General features: G+C 43.9%; 1 protein-coding gene across 1 annotated transcript in view; it reads left to right on the forward strand.

Annotated features, from left to right (window-relative positions):
* The window catches only part of FOXO6 (forkhead box O6), a 161,993-nt gene extending 154,054 nt beyond the window's left edge, over nucleotides 1-7,939 (forward strand). The window contains exon 2 of the mRNA XM_034423581.3: nucleotides 1-7,939. This exon is cut by the window's left edge and continues 918 nt beyond it. Coding sequence (XP_034279472.2) covers nucleotides 1-528 — 528 coding nt within the window. The 3' untranslated portion in view covers nucleotides 529-7,939.
* The last annotated feature ends 7,983 nt before the right edge of the window (nucleotides 7,940-15,922 follow it).

A 15,922-nucleotide genomic window follows, 5' to 3' on the forward strand; every position in this document is an offset into this window, starting at 1 on the left:
CAAAACACCCTGGTGTGTAGCGGTGGGGGTGGAGGCGGAGAGATAGGCTTGGTCCCCTACCCTCCCCACTCGTCCTCTCTCATGAAGAGCAACACATTATACCATCACCCATCACCAGCTGGCCATCACCCTCCTCTTAACAACAGTGCCTTACCCTCTCCGATCAGCCTTATGAGCCTGCCCGGTGACACTTGCAGCATGGTGAACATGCCTCACCACGGGCATCTCCATTCCTACGTCAGCAACCAGGGGGCGCACATGAGCTTGCTAGATTCCTTGCAGGGACCTTACCCAGAAGCCATGCACACCCCTGTTTTGAGTCAGGACAGATTCCCAGCCGATCTAGACTTGGACATGTTCAACGGGAGCTTGGAATGCGATGTGGAGTCCATCATCCTCAATGACTTCATGGACAGCGACGAGATGGACTTCAACTTTGACTCGGCTCTTCCGCCACAAAATGGTCTCAACGTGGCCCCTTTGCCTAGCGCCCCACAGCCCAACAATCAAAGCTGGGTACCTGGATGAGGCCCGTTCAGGCTCCTCAGGCCCAGCAGTGAGAGGGGCGAAGAGGGTCTTGGGGAAATAGAACTCTTTCCTCCATCATTCAGCCCTGCTCTTCTACTTCTTCTTCTTCTTCTTCTTCTGTTCTTTGCCTTCATTTCTTCAGCCAGGCTAGAGCCATCTGTTGAAACTTGACAATGACATGACACGACACACGCATGCACACACGCACACAAACACACACACACACACACAAACACACACAATGTAGGGTAAAATGTTTTGACAGGTACCGGCGGCTTCCCGCCTTGTGCCAGGTGTATTGTGCAGTAAGTCGGATCTGTCTTTGATGTGTGCAATAGGCACAACTTAGCCATGGCATTGCAAAGTCGCTTCCCCTTCCCCTTCCCCTTCCCCTTCCCCCCGCCATCCTCCCTCTCTCCCTCCCTGGGCATTTGCACTATTGCACCGAAAGAGGGAACAGGTGATATGTAACCTGAAAAACAATCTAGAGCTATTGCCAAGCATTCATGCCAGAAATAAGGCCACGCAAACAAACGAAGCCCCATCCGTGGGATGCAGGGAGCGCATGAAACCACGCCCCCACCGGTCCGTGGAAAAACCTCTCCACGGAACCGGTTCCTGGTGCCCAAAAGGCCGCTGACTTAGATGGCTTCCATGAAAAGGTTTTAGAACAAGTTTTCCGCTGGCTTTTCACTTTCCTAACTATCTAAATTCTATCTGGTTTCTTCTTCTCGCTCACTCCTTGCCTGTATAATAGGGCCCCCGTTTTATGCAGCTGCCAACAGCAACGGGGAAGAACTAACTTCTCATGTGAAACCTAGGTTTGCCATGCAATAGCTGCATTATATCTCCATCCTTTTAGTCGAATTGCTGAGGATTTGCTCAACAGGTAGGAAAAGTAGATCTGAGGTATTTGTGCCATGGCTGGTGTAGAAAGAAAAAAACAACAACTATGTGTTTGATTGTTATAAATCTAGCCACTGACTCTGCATTGCCCAGTAGACAATGGGGTGTAACAGGAACTGAACTCGTCAACGTTGCTCATTTTCGTGTTCATTTTCATGCCATCTGGGTTTGCAACAGAAACAGCTCACAGGATGACATGTGCATGCACACAGCCATGTGGGAGAATGGGCCCTGATACCATTTGCTCCAGCATCCAAATATGTGCCATTTGCACTTACAAATGGCATTTGGCATTGTGGCAGAGATGGCTGCTGCTGGGATGGGCAGGTTAAATAGGAAGGTGGAATGGGAAAAAAACTGATGGCAACTTATTTTCAGCATTTGCACCTCCAGTAATGAAACTCGTAAGGCTGAATCTAACAAGTAGCTAATATAACACTCCCTAATAATAAATTTTGGTTCTAGAGAGTGATTAGTCCTGGCAATCTGGAACAAGGAGGAAATGGCTAATTTCTTTTCTTCCATCCAAAGAAAACTGAAGGTCCAGAGTTGAATGGGCTGAAAGAAAGTACAATATCTGAAAAAGGATTGGCTTTATTAGAATAGGGGCACGAAGAACCCAAACCACAAGGGGATGAGAGAAAACTAGAGTTCTCTCTGGATGTGGCATGATAGATGATGGATAGATGCCAGGGGTCAATGTGAGAAAAGGCTAAATATCTGGGACCTGCCTAAGATCTCATTGGTATTATTAGCCTTCTCTCGGCTTCTGTCTGTCTCATTCCCAAGTGTTCTTTGCTACACTGAGACCCAACATGGACATTTGATTTCTTGAACTGTTCATCTTGCAATAATAAGCAAAAAGCTTTGACATTTGAAGTGTGAACTTCAAATGTGGACTTCAAGCGCTGGCTGGGGGATTCTTGGAGTTGAAGTCCACCCATCTTCAAGCTTCCAAGGTTGAGAAACACTGCTCTAGAAGAAGGGTAACGAGCTCATTGTGTCCCTTTCTCATGTACATTCATGCTCACAAGTCCACGCATATCTGAAATGAGAACACGGTTGGAATTATCATTACTGCCGGCTGCCTAACCCCATTTTAATCCCCAGATCCAGGCAGGTCTTCAAAACAACCCAATATACAGGTTTATTTATTTTTTTTTATAAAAAGTTTAGCACTTTAGTGCAAGCTGGGAGCCTTCAAAACAATCGCTGGAAATGTTTCTAACTAGAAGGATGGGTTGCCCCTGTCTTCATGGAGGAAAACTCATGCAAAAATCAGTAGAGCCCATCTGGGGCTAATTCTTGCCCTTCCCCAGATAAAAGGATCAATCGAATTGTGGCATCTTCCAAGTACTTTTCAGGACTGTTTAAATTCCCAGGCCTTTCAGTCTCTAAGATGATAATATCTCTGGACCTTTGGAACCAGAGCAATCTTCTTAGGTTCTGACCACTCTACCATTGAAACAAATGATCAACCTTGATATAGAGTTTGCTCTTGCAAATTAGCAGTTAGATGCCTACAAAAAGCATGATGTGGTATATTTGTGGATTTTTTTAAAAGGCCAATTATTTATAACCTGATTCAAAGGCATTCATGAGAAATCTTTTTTATTAAAAAAAATTATCTCCTACACCAGTTGGAATTTGGGAGAGTGGACAAGCCTCATCATGAGCCTCAAGGAAGAGAGATCTCTTCCCCACTCCCATCTTCTACATTTTCCCATCACCCCCCTGGACTTTTAGTTCAACAAGGCAAATTCATCCTCAGTCAGCCTTCTTCTTCCTATCAGGTGCCTCCAAGGTCTAGATGTGTCCAGCCAACATGGCTGTTGGTTAAAATTCTGAGAACTGATAGCTTATGTGCCCATTCAGTATGGAACAGGATGGTATTTAGGGAAAAATCAAGAGACGAGAGTGATGCAAGATATTGTAGGTGCACAGAACGAGTGGTTGGAAAGAGTCCAGTTTCCAGAATCATGTACAAGGCATGGTCACCATTTATGAACAGTGAAGAGAAAGACAGTGAGATGATCTCCTGACTTCCCTCCTTCATTTTTGCATTGCTGTTTCAGGTATTTCTACCAGTCACACTGTGATTCTTACCTGAACCTGGCATCCAGAGGCCATCTGCAATAGGGAGGTGTAGATTTCTCGTAATCAGTTGAGTTTATCATGGGTAGAGTTCACACAACACGCTAAGGCAAAATATGATTTTACTTGCTTGTGGTTTAGTGTGCTGTATGAATTGAGCCAGTGTGATTTGTAAACCAGGGTTTATGATTTAGTGTGTTGTATGAAGTCAGTCAATTGTAGTCTATTCAGTAAACCATATTAAGAAAATGTTGACTTACATATTGGATAACTCACTTTGGCCCAGGAAATTAGCAGGCTAAGACTTCGAACAGCCCATATTACTCTTTGCTCTGGGTCAGGCTTTAATCCTTCCCCTCAGAGGGCTTTTCCAGATTATTACACCGAATTTACTATATTTTGATTCCACAGGAGTCTCTTTCTATCCCTCTTTCTGCTTGCTTTCAGCTGTTTTTTGTAATTACCACTGTTACTACTGCATTCTACTACCACTGTTACAATTGTGATCCAGCTCACAAGTTTATTTTTGTATGGTCAGCCTCATTTTCCCCAAATGTATGTAATGAAATATGAAACTGTAAACTCGGCGGCCATTTCTAGAACTTTCTGAATCTGAGGCGAGGAAGAGCGAGTGCAGAATCTGAGTATCACCGTGTATACTGGAAAATGTGCAGCTGCTTTTAAATTAAATCCAGTGAGATTTGTGACTAAAGCAGACTATTACAGGATGACATAAAAACATCCTACAAGGTGAACACAGATGGAAAGAAAAGAAGAATAAGAAACTGGAACTCCTGTTCTAGTGACGTTTCCTCCCTCAGTCTTTTGTACAGGCAGACAGCACATAATTCATTTGGGATGTTGGGGTACCACCCACATCGGATTTCCGCCTCCAGAAAGGCTCCCTTTGCTCAGTCATCCAGGTGACATGTCAGTGGGAGTCCTTCAGGTGTGCAATAGCAGCAATATTTGCCCGGTGTGACATTTTATTACTTTTTCTGGATGTCCAATGCAGTGCTGAGGGAGCAGGAGAATTTGTGGGATGGCTGTGTATTTAAAAATGACAATATGGTGGACTTGTCCATCATCTGACTTTGGCAAAGAGAAGCTCTTGAAAGGCTGGGCAGGGTGCAATTTTTTTTCTCCTGATCAGGGTTCCTTCAATCAAACAGAAAACAATTTATCTTAGAAAATAGTTCAGGGGAGAAGAGAATTTAGGTGCAATTCTCAAAGCTAGCATTCTTGCACTTGTGTAGTTAAAAGATAGCCAAGAAGTGTGTGTGTGTGTGTGTATGTGTGAAGAACATGTATTTTGTTGACCAATCTTTTTTCCAGCTCTCTCTCTCTGTCTCTCTGGCTCCCTGCCGTACCTCCATTAAATTTAACGGAAAACATTAGATAGAAACCCTTCCCATAAAGTATTTTCAGTAATGATAATACTGTCATCACAAATTTTTTCCTTTCCCTGGTCCTCCTAATTGCTCTGCCCAGAAGTTTGATGGAAATTTATGAAAGATCATTTTGCCTGGCACTGTTTCAGGGAGGTGAGGATCAGTTGTTGCCTTTAGAAATTGATGTGATGATTAATTTTCTTCCGGATCCCTTTGTGGTCAATCATCCTCTAGGGCCAAATTGAGTGTCAACAGTCAAGCTGGCTAACAGATGCAGCCTTGATCATCTCAATTATTATTAACTTGACTTGGTTTTTACATATCGCCTAAGGTGTGTGTATGTGGGGGGGAGACACGATTGCCTCTTGCCCTAAGTCATTAACCTAATGACTTTGACCTCATCTTTTCCAAACTAGTGCCCTCCAGAAGTGCTGGATGTTCACTTCTGTAATTTAAACCACTTCTTCTAACCTGATACCTTCCAGATTGTTTGGATTTATAGGCTCCAGAATTCCTCAGCCAGCATGGCCCTGAGGGATGATGAAGCTTGATGTCCAACTCAAAGGGAAGAAAATAAAGTGGGGAAAGGCTGCCATAGACATTTCCAAGCCAAGTCTCATCTTCATGCTTTCGATGGCTTCGGTGAAACTGTGTTGAGCAAACTTAACTTCTAGTGAGAGGCACTGAGGTGCATTGGTGTGCCACTGTCTCTGAAGTCCACAGGGTATGGTTCAAAAAAAGATGATTTTTTTTAAATGAATGAATGGGATCTTCGATCACACTATCATGGGTGCTTCTATAGCTTTTTAGACTATACCAAGTGGACAGCTCTGCTGGTGTGGCCAGAACCCAGCAAGGAGTCAACCATGCCAAGGAAGTGGAATATTGTCTGTGTTTCTAATCAAGCTGAATGGTTCCTTTTTGAGTGCAAAATTAGGATGGCTTGCCCACCCCCTCAAAAAAAAAAAAACACCATTCTTTTGTCATGCCTGTATTTAGGATGGTTTCTTTTCTATCTTTTTTCCATCTAGGATTCAGTTTAATTCACATGTTTGGAGGGTTGGTTTAAATTTCTTCTCAAATAGAGGAATTATATTGTCTCACTAGAGAGACTTAAACTCATCTCAGCAATCTGATGCTTCGAGATAAACATTTTCTCTAAAAAAAAAAACCAATATCTCTACTGTTGAAGGAACGATTCTGTAATCATAACTGGAGGCAATTGCTCGGTACTGAGATTCACAGGGCCTATTGTTCCCTCCCTCCCCTCCTTCCCACAACTTCCTGAAAACACCCCAGGAACAGGAATGACCGCAAGGTATGGTAGATATAAATCCAAGATGGCAGCCACAATTGAAGTACCATTGAAGCTCACCAGGTTCTTATGTGTGTCCATGTAAAGGGGGGGGGGTGGAGCTTCGGGTGCACGATTGCTTCTGCTCACCCAAAAGGGGTGGGGCTTTGATTGCATCATCGTGGCTCCCATGCTGGCTTTTTGACCATACCCTGTGTGGACATTCCTACTTGACGAATAGAACAGGCTTCTCAACCACTCAACCTGTACACGCAACCAAGGCAGCACTCCCATAACAAGGAATGAAAAAAGATGCTCTATTTCTTTTTCTTACCAGCACAAAAGAACTCATGAAACCAAAAGATTCGTTTTTCATGGCAAATAATGTCTAGATGTTGAAAAAAACCCTCAAACTCAAAAAAAAAAAATCAATCTTCTGTATTCTATGACCCTGTAATATCTTCTATATAAGGTCAAGAGCAGCCACACTACTGTTCCTGCGGCTCAGGTTGATGATAAATAATACCCTGAGCTATAAATTGAGTAACATTTTGGCTTAGTTTTATTGGGCAAGCTTAACCATCTATGGTTTATTCAATAAAACAAATTTAAACAAATCAAATGCAAACGCAGCCTTTGCATCCCATAGATCGCTGCGTGACAATCTCATTAGATTGTGTGGCTGACTCTTTTTGGGCAAAGTTACCATCAAGATTGGTAGTTACCATGTTTCAAGATCACAGGAGAATGACATAAATGTAAAGGTTGGGGGGGGGGCAAAATATTTAAGCCTATTTTTTTCAGGAAGTTGGGAGGTTCTGAGGCCGCTGCTGAAAGAAAATATAGCAGGTATATAGCAGTCTCCCAAAAGCTGGCAATACCTATTTTGAGATGTTATGGCTATGTTCACCCAAAAGATTTAACCTGATTAAATGCAGTCAGTGGCTGCCGATGCACAACACGCTAAGCTTGACTAGTGTTAACCTTGGTTAGTATTTTTGTGGCTTAGTCTGTTGCGTAAACCCAGGCCATTTGGTTAGTTTATGGTTCAATGTGTTGTACAAACCGGAAAATGGATTCATCCAATCTCTAGGTTACAGGTGTTCTGTGAACATGGCCTGTTTTTGTAAAGAAACCCGAGGCTTCCAAAACCCATTGTTTTTTTGCCACCGAATGTTGGTGTTGGTGACTGTGCAAGATTCAGCTGTTTGCACAAATGAGACACGTGGTTCATGTGTTGCCCATATTAGACCTCTGGACAAAGTGCAACCATAGCAGACCAGCGGTGGCCACCTCCACCTGGCCTCATAGCTTGCATCAGCTTCATAGCTCCACGGGGCAGGAGAAAAATAAGAAGCACGAAATGCAAGGCTGCTTCAGGGAACATAAAGCAACGGGAGGGTCTGTGAAATCCCAGACCCCCCCATTGGAGGGGGGCGTCCCGATGTTTTGCAAAGAAGGTTGGCCCAAACCAAGTCTCCCCCCCCCAGTAAAATTAAAAGAAAAAGTGTGTCTTTCTCCTCCTCGTATTTATAACTGTACAGATGCCGGGGCGGGGGTGGGCTTAGGGGGTTTTCAACAGGCTGTTATCTCTCACCACCCATATATTGTACGCAATGTAACCTTGATCGTGCTATTCTAGTTTTTGTGTATGTGGCAATGTAAAGAACTGTGTATAGTGCATTGTACAGCATATTTTCATGAATAAAATTTGTTTTAAATATGACGAGGAGGAGCGTGTTATGTGATGTGGGATGCAGGGCCTGAAAAGGCATAACCTATTGGAATGTTGGTAAATGTTTGGCTGTTGCCAATATTGGAGTTATATTTAATCATATATACCCTGTTTTCCCCAAAAATAAGACATCCCCTGATAATAAGCCCAGTCGAGCTTTTGAGCGCATGCACTAAAATAAGCCTCCCCCCAAAAATAAGCCCTCCCCAAAAATATTTAAACACAGAGCTGGAAATCAGGTAAAATGGCAAGAGGAGCCCCATCTTGCTCCACGCACCCCAAAATAATAAGACCTCCCTGAAAATAAGGCCAAGCGCTTATTTTGGGGTTCAAAAAAATATAAGACGGGGTCTTATTTTTGGGGAAACATGATAGGAGTTGGAAAGAAGGTATCACATTGGCTTCTTCTTCTCCAGAAATACAATTTATTTTTATCCATTAAATTTATATGCTAGTCATCTCACTATCAAGTAACTCTTTAACCATCTTCTGAGCCCTAATTTTCTCTCTCTTCTGCAGTTAAACACTACTAATAGTCCCAGTTTTATTGGTAGTGGAGGAACCATCTGGCCTTACTAGATCCAGACCATTTTCACATAGTATTTAGATTTATATCCTGACTCGTATACAAGAAGTCAAGCAATGTATGTTTGCTCCCTCCTCCTATTTTAACAGCCCTGTGAGGTAAGTTGTCCTGAATGAGTGACTAGCCAAATATCCAATCCAAGGAGCTTCCTTCCATGATTGAGAACCCCATTCTGGAACCAGAGTTTGATCATCTGAAAATCAGGTTCTAGCTTCTGACCATATGATTCTACTGTGTTTTCCCGAATATATGACCTACCCCGAAAATAAGCCCTATCTGGATTTTTTTGGGGGGTGGGCCTAATGTTTAAGCCCTACCTGAAAAATAATCCCTAGTGAAGGGGTGGGTGTGGCCAGTGCAGGAGGCAGCTCAACTGTGTGTCCCCTCACAAACACAGGCGGCGATCCCTGAGACGTGGCAGCTCCTTCCTTTCCCCAGTCACCTCACAGAGATTTGGCCCCTTAATCGTAGCCCTGATTAAGGTGATCTGATTTTAGAATCTGATTCTGGACCTGATTGTCCGCATTTCTAGATCAGCACCTTTCCCGTTACCCCATCTTCACTCTTGGATTGAGAGGAAGGGACTAGCCTAGAGTGCCCCAGAGAGTTTCTATGACTGAAGGGGTTCTAGAACCTGGTTCTCCCCAATCCTAACCCAACATTTGAACTGGACTTCTATTGTACCTAAAATAATGTACTTATCTGTCATAGTCTTATTTACCTTTGCCTTCTTTCAGGAATTTTTCAGAATTGATTTCTTAGCATATTTCCCTGCGTTTTCCTGGTACCCAATCCAAGAATTCTGACCCTGCTTAACTTTTCAAGATCACCTCTCAAGTGCTGCCCTCTGCTGTATTATTGACAGAGTCCTTGGGAAGAGAAAATGGCTCTTCCACCGAAGTATCCTGCATCCTGGAACTCCCTAGAGAAAAATGACCACCAAGGACCTTTCAGTTTTTTAAATGTTGCAGAAGGTGATGCTAACGTTAGGCTGCAAACGTTTGGTCAACAGAGTCCTGTACAGCAAGCCACATTTCAAGCTATGTACCTGGCAATTACTCAAAGAGTTTTAATATAAAAAAACATCAAGAGTCAGGAGGGGGTTCCTGGCTTTTTCTTGACCTGAAATATGTAAATAATCAAAAGGGAAGGGACTGGAAGATAAGGGAAGGGAAGGGAAAACTGAGCAACATAGTTGATCATAAATTTAGTTATCTCTACCTGAAGAATTCCACAGAGGAATAGCAATGAAAAGGGAAATAAAAATAGACCAAATAAAGTTCTATTTATAGGCAAATTAACGCAGGAAAACCGAAGTTAATGATTACTTTACAGATTGGGGGGAAAAAAGAACAAGAGAGAACACAGGCAAAAGTACATATGTAGTATACACATTCAGCGCCTCACAGTTAAAGAATAAAAACGAAAGAAGTCACAAAAAGAACAAAAATAGGCCAAACAAATATTTATATATAATTAGGTATCTAATTGAATCTAGAACTATCCACAACTTTTGCATCAACATGACATCTGTAAACATGTGTGTGTGTTTGTGTTTGTGTTTGTGTTTGAGTTAAGTGGAGTTGCTTCCATAGCATTGAAGCTGTTTTCAGTGGATAACACTACTGTGTTAGAAAACTGGACTACCAAGGTGAGCATCTGGCCAATCTAGACGACTTTGGGTTGCAAATGAAGGAATGGTCTATTATGATATGTACCTCAAAACCCTTTGTGGTCCCTTAGTTCTGTTTTTTGAGTCCAGCAAGTAGGTCCTTTTCTTCCAATGAGATATGCTCAGAATAACAGAATAATAGAGTTGGAAGAGACCTTGGAGGTCTTCTAGTCCAACCCCCTGCCTAGGCAGGAAATCCTATACCCATGATGGCGAACCTATGGCACCCGTGCCACAGGTGGCACACGTAGCTATATCGGTAGGCACATGAGCGTTGCCCTAGCTCAGCGGCAGCACGCATGCGCGCACTGGCCAGCTGATTTTCGGGCCTTCTAGACCCACTGGAAGTCGGAAAACGGGCCATTTCCAGCCTCCAGAGGGCCTCCAGGGGGGTGGAAAAGGCTGTTTTTGACTTTTCCAGGCTCCAAGAAAGTCTCTGGAGCCTGGGGAGTGCGAAATACAGGCCTACAGGGCCCACTGTGCCATTGTGTGCCAAAAGTAAGGGGAGCGTGGGCATGTGCATGTGTGACCCTCCCCTCCCGCATGCTCCCCCACTTTTGGCACACGATGCCAAAAAAGTTAGCCATCACTGCCCTATACCATTTCAGACAAATGGTTATCCAACACCTTCTTAAAAACTTCCAGTATTGGAGCATTCACAGCTTCTGGAAGCAAGTTGTTCCACTGATCAATTGTTCCAACTGTCAGGAAATTTCTCCTTAGTTCTAAATTGCTTCTTTCCTTGATTAGTTTCCACCCATTGCTTCTTGTCCTGCCCTCAGGTGCTTTGGAGAAGAACTTGACTCCCTCTTCTTTGTGGCAGCCCCTGAGATATTGGAACCCTGCTATCATGTTTCCCCTAGTCCTTCTTTTCATTAAACTAGACATACCCAGTTCCTGCAACCGTTCTTCATATGTTTTAGTCTCCAGTCCCCTAGTCATCTTTGTTGCTCTTCTCTGCACTCTTTCTAGAGTCTCCACATCTTTTTTATATCGTGGATGCAGTATTCCAAGTGTGGCCTTACCAAGGCATTATAAAGTGGTATTAACACTTCACGTGATCTTGATTCTATCCCTCTGTTTATGCAGCCAACTATGTTGACTTTTTTGGCAGCTGCTGCATACTGTTGGCTCATATTTAAATGGTTGTCCACTAGGACTCCAAGATTCCTCTCACAGTTACTACTATTGAGCAAGGTATCACATATACTATACCTGTGCATTTTGTTTTTCTTGCCTAAATGCAGAACCTTACTTTTTTCACCATTGAATTTCATTTTGTTAGGTAGCACTCAATGTTCAAGTCTGTCAAGATCCTTCTGTATCTTAAGCCTATCTTCTGGAGTGCTGGCTATTCCTGCCAGCTTGGTGTCCTCATCTATCCCCTTGTCCAAATCATTGATGAAGATAGTTCCATGTCTACCAAAACTTTTGTGCAGTGCCCTGATTTTATAAAACTAGGCTATCTGGAGCTCAGTTGCGTTAGGCACTCTTTTCCCTCCATACTATCAATGAAAAACACAAGTGTGTTGTGCACATATGTATGGGGTGGGGGTGGGGGGAGAGACAACTTTAGACATTAAAATGCATTTATTCATTTACCATCATGGCATGACTGGCTATATGGAAAAACATGCCAAAATCTTTTACTCTAGCAAAGTAAACTTGCTGGTGTTTCCCACCATTCTGATCTTGGGTTGACTGGTAAATTGTTTGCATCTGTGATAAAAGTTCATGTCATGCTCTTTTTATATCAGGATCCTCGATGCTCTCTGAACTTGGTTGTTTTCTTGCAGACGTTTCATATCCAAACTCTTTTTATATCAGAGTTAAACATTTCAGGGGTTCTCTTTATTTGGGCTCTATTGCATGAGTAGGCCCAGTGGTGGAATTCACCCAGTTTGGGCCAGTTCAGGCGAACTGGTTATTAAATTGCTGGCTGGCCCCTCCCCTCCCCACCCACCCCACCCCTTCCAGGAGTCCCCATGCGCCCCATTTTGGCTCCCAGGTAAGTGCAGGGAGGCCTACTAGGCCCAAAATGAGGCGTGGGTGTGTGTGTGGCATGGCCCCCTCCCAGCCCGTTTTTGCTCCCAGGAGGCCCAAAACGGGGCGCGACGGGGGGGCGGTGCCCCCTGCAGCCCATTTTTGCTCCCAGGGGGGTGCAGAAGGCCGAGTGCTACCTGTCACACCCCCTGGCCACGCCCATGGCCACACCCACCCAGCCGGTCATTAAGGCCAGAGAACCGGTTGTTAAATTATTTGAATCCCACCACTGAGTAGGCCTATAACATGCTCCAACCATTCCTGATGTGCCCACCAGCATAAATGTTCTGGAGACTCCCACAAGGGCGAGTTAATGGACAGCGAAAGCAGTTCTGGAAGCGGCTGATGGATCATCGGGAAAGAGGCTCACAATTCCATTTTGAAAGCAAAGTCTCAACATTTCCAAAGCATGCATCACTTCGTGCTTTGCAGCTGCTTCTCATTCTCTTTCCCAAGAGAGCTGACTTCTGCTGTGGAAACAGAGCCCGATGTCTACTTGCCCCACCCGTCCTAGTCATCCCACATTTTGGTGGCTTTGAAGAAAACTGTCCGTTGCGTTTGGCACTTTCCTTTTGAAAATGCAGAGCTGGATCTATGCCCATCCTAGCTTCAAAAAGCATTATGGGCCTTGTTGCCTTGGCTGCTCCCTTTCAACCCCATAAGACACTGCCCTCTTTGGGAGAAAGAAAAACACACACAAAGAAATTACGAAGCGCAATAGACCATATGGTCCAATATAGCCAAAGCCGCCAATGTGGCCAATTTTCTGTATGTTACCATATGGTGCTGCGTATTTAGCAAAAATATAACTTGACTGTTTCTCTTTCCATATGGGCATTCTTTTGCTTTAATTAATAACAGCGAGGAGAAACTCTTTCAAAGGCATCCAAGATTCCTGCAAATGAAATATTTTATGACAGAAACATGCCCCCTTAAGGTCCTCTGAGTTACTTGGAACATGCCCTGAAAGCCAGCTTCCTCCACCCACAATTTGGCAAAGAGTTTCTTAACACATTTACTCCCAGGGCTGCTGCAAATGTTGTGGTCCATCTCCCTTGCCCCTTAATTGATGCGTCTGGAAGCAGTTGCTTGACTCTCAAAGAGTTGACTGGAGTTCATCACTTCTTGCAATTGAGTAAGTTCATAGCCAGAAAAAGGTTGTTGTTGTTGTTGTTGTTAGTCGCGAAGTCATGTCTGACCCATTGCAACCCCATGGACAACGTTCCTCCAGGCCTTCCTGTCCTCTACCATCCCCCAGAGACCATTTAAGCTCACACCGACTGCTTCAGTGACTCCAACCAGCCACCTCGTTCTCTGTCAATCGTTCCCAGCATTAGGCTCCTCTCCAGTGAGTCCTTCCTTCTCATTAGGTGGTCAAAGTATTTGAGTTTCATCTTCAGGATCTGGCCTTCTAAAGAGCAGTCGGGGTTCTAAGACTGACTGGTTTGATCTATTTTGCTGTCCAAGGGACTCGCAGGAGCCTTCTCCAGCACCAGAGTTCAAAGGCCTCAATTCTTTGGTGCTCAGCCTTCCTTATGGTCCAACTTTCACAGCCATACATTGCAACAGGGAAAACCTTGACTATATGCACTTTTGTTGGCAGGGTGATGTCTCTGCTTTTCAGTAAGCTGTCTAGATTTGCCATAGCTTTCCTCCCTGGGAGCAAGCATCTTTTAATTTCTTGGTTGTACTCCCCAGAAAAAGGTAGAAGGAACCAAAATATATACATATGCCAAAGGCTGGGAAAATTCTTCTTAGAGTTTCCAAGTTTCCGGATTTACCTCTAAGCTAGCATAAAACACCCCTTACTGAACCTCCCCGTAGTTCTGTCTTCCTTGATCTTCCTCAAGCGTTCTTCTGATGGATTTTAATGAGCCTCTTATGAATCAAGCAGCTGTTCTTTGGCTCTCACCTCTGCAGTGAGCTTGCTTGGTGGCCAAAGGCAAGAGACAGTTTTCTAAACTTCTCTAGCAATGTTGACCCATAGCATAAGATCATTTTATAAGTGAGAACATTTTTATAAAGTGGATGCGGACCTAAGGATCGACAGGTACCTTACCAAAATATTTGGTGTAGCCAGGGGTGGGATTCAGCCGGTTCAGACCAGTTCAGGCAAACCGGTAGTTGTGACCTGTGAGTGGGCCCGCCCCTGCCCACCTCTGCCCACCCCTGCCCACCTACCCTGGCACTATGCCATCCTATTTAGCTGCATTTTTAAGACGTGCACATGTGTGTAAGAGCGCACGCGAGCAAAGCGCATGCACAAAAGGCCGCGCGCTCATATTTTCGGTGCTGGGGTGAACCGGTTGCTAAATTATGTGAAGTCCACATAAATTAAATTCTGTTAAATTCTGGGTGTAGCCCAGGGGTGGGTTCTACTTATCTTTACTACTGGTTCGCAACAGGGCCATGCACATGCGAGCAAAGCGACGCACACGTGTGCTTTTCTGCGCAAGCGCAAAAGCATTTTGATGACATCAGGGTCAGTGGGCGGAGCCTCCTGCTGGTTTTACTACTGGTTCTATAGAACCGGTGTGAACTGGGGGCAACCCATCACTGGTGTAGCCTGTTCTGAACAAAGCTGATGGTGGTAATACAGGTAGTCCTCGAAATACAACAATTCATTTAGTGACTGTTTGAAGTTACAACAGCACCGAAAAAAGTGACTTATGACCATTTTATTACACTTTCAACCTCTGCAGTATTCCCATGGTCACATGATTAAAATTCAGGTGCTTGGTAACCGACTCATATTTATGACGGCCTCCCAGTGTCCTGGGGTGACGTGATCCCTTTTTGCGAACTTCTGATCAGCAAAGTCAATGGGGAAGCCAGATTTACTTAACAACTATGTTACTAACTTATTGACGGCAGGGATTCACTTAACACCTGTGGCAGGAAAGGTTTTAAAACGCAGAAAACTCACTTAACAATGAAGTATTGTTTAGGACTACAGTACATGTAGCATCCATTCATCCTATTAAGCAGAGATAGGTCATCTCTGGAAGATGGGAAGCAAATCATTGGGACGTTTTTAAAATATATTTTAAAATATATGCATTGGTCCCTATTTGTAAGCTGTTCAGAGTCGTTTGCGAGTCAGTCAGTCAGACAGACAGTAAAAATAAAATGAAATAATGAAGTTTCAACTTCCAGACCTTTTGGGCAGCCAGAGTTGATTATTTAGTGATGTGATGATACCAGGAAGAGGCTGAGCCATATTTAAACTCAGGTTTTGCATTTGTTTGTTGATGGGTAGGTGAGAAGTAAACTATAATTATTCCTATACTTAGCACTCCCCAACTCCTAAACAGTCTTCAATGGAACCACTGAAATTAAGGCATTTTGCTGCCAAATTTAAGCAATGCTTACACTTAGAATGACTTTTTTGTCACTTTGAATATACACTAATGGGCATACATTAAAATGAAATATCATCGCATACAGCCCTCAAAGGGTCTCCACCTCTAATATACACTACATAAAAGGTAAAAGTTCCCCCGTACATGCGTGCTAGTCGTTCCCGACTCTAGGGGGCAGTGCTCATCTCTGTTTCAAAGCCGAAGAGCCAGCGCTGTCTGAAGACGTCTCCGTGGTCATGTGGCCGGCATGACTAAATGCCAAAGGTGCACAGAACGCTGTTACCTTCCCACCAAAGGTGGTCCCTATTTTT

Source organism: Pantherophis guttatus, chromosome 10 (assembly GCF_059756535.1).
Source record: "Pantherophis guttatus breed Tessera chromosome 10, ASM5975653v1, whole genome shotgun sequence".
Taxonomy (NCBI): domain Eukaryota; kingdom Metazoa; phylum Chordata; class Lepidosauria; order Squamata; family Colubridae; genus Pantherophis; species Pantherophis guttatus.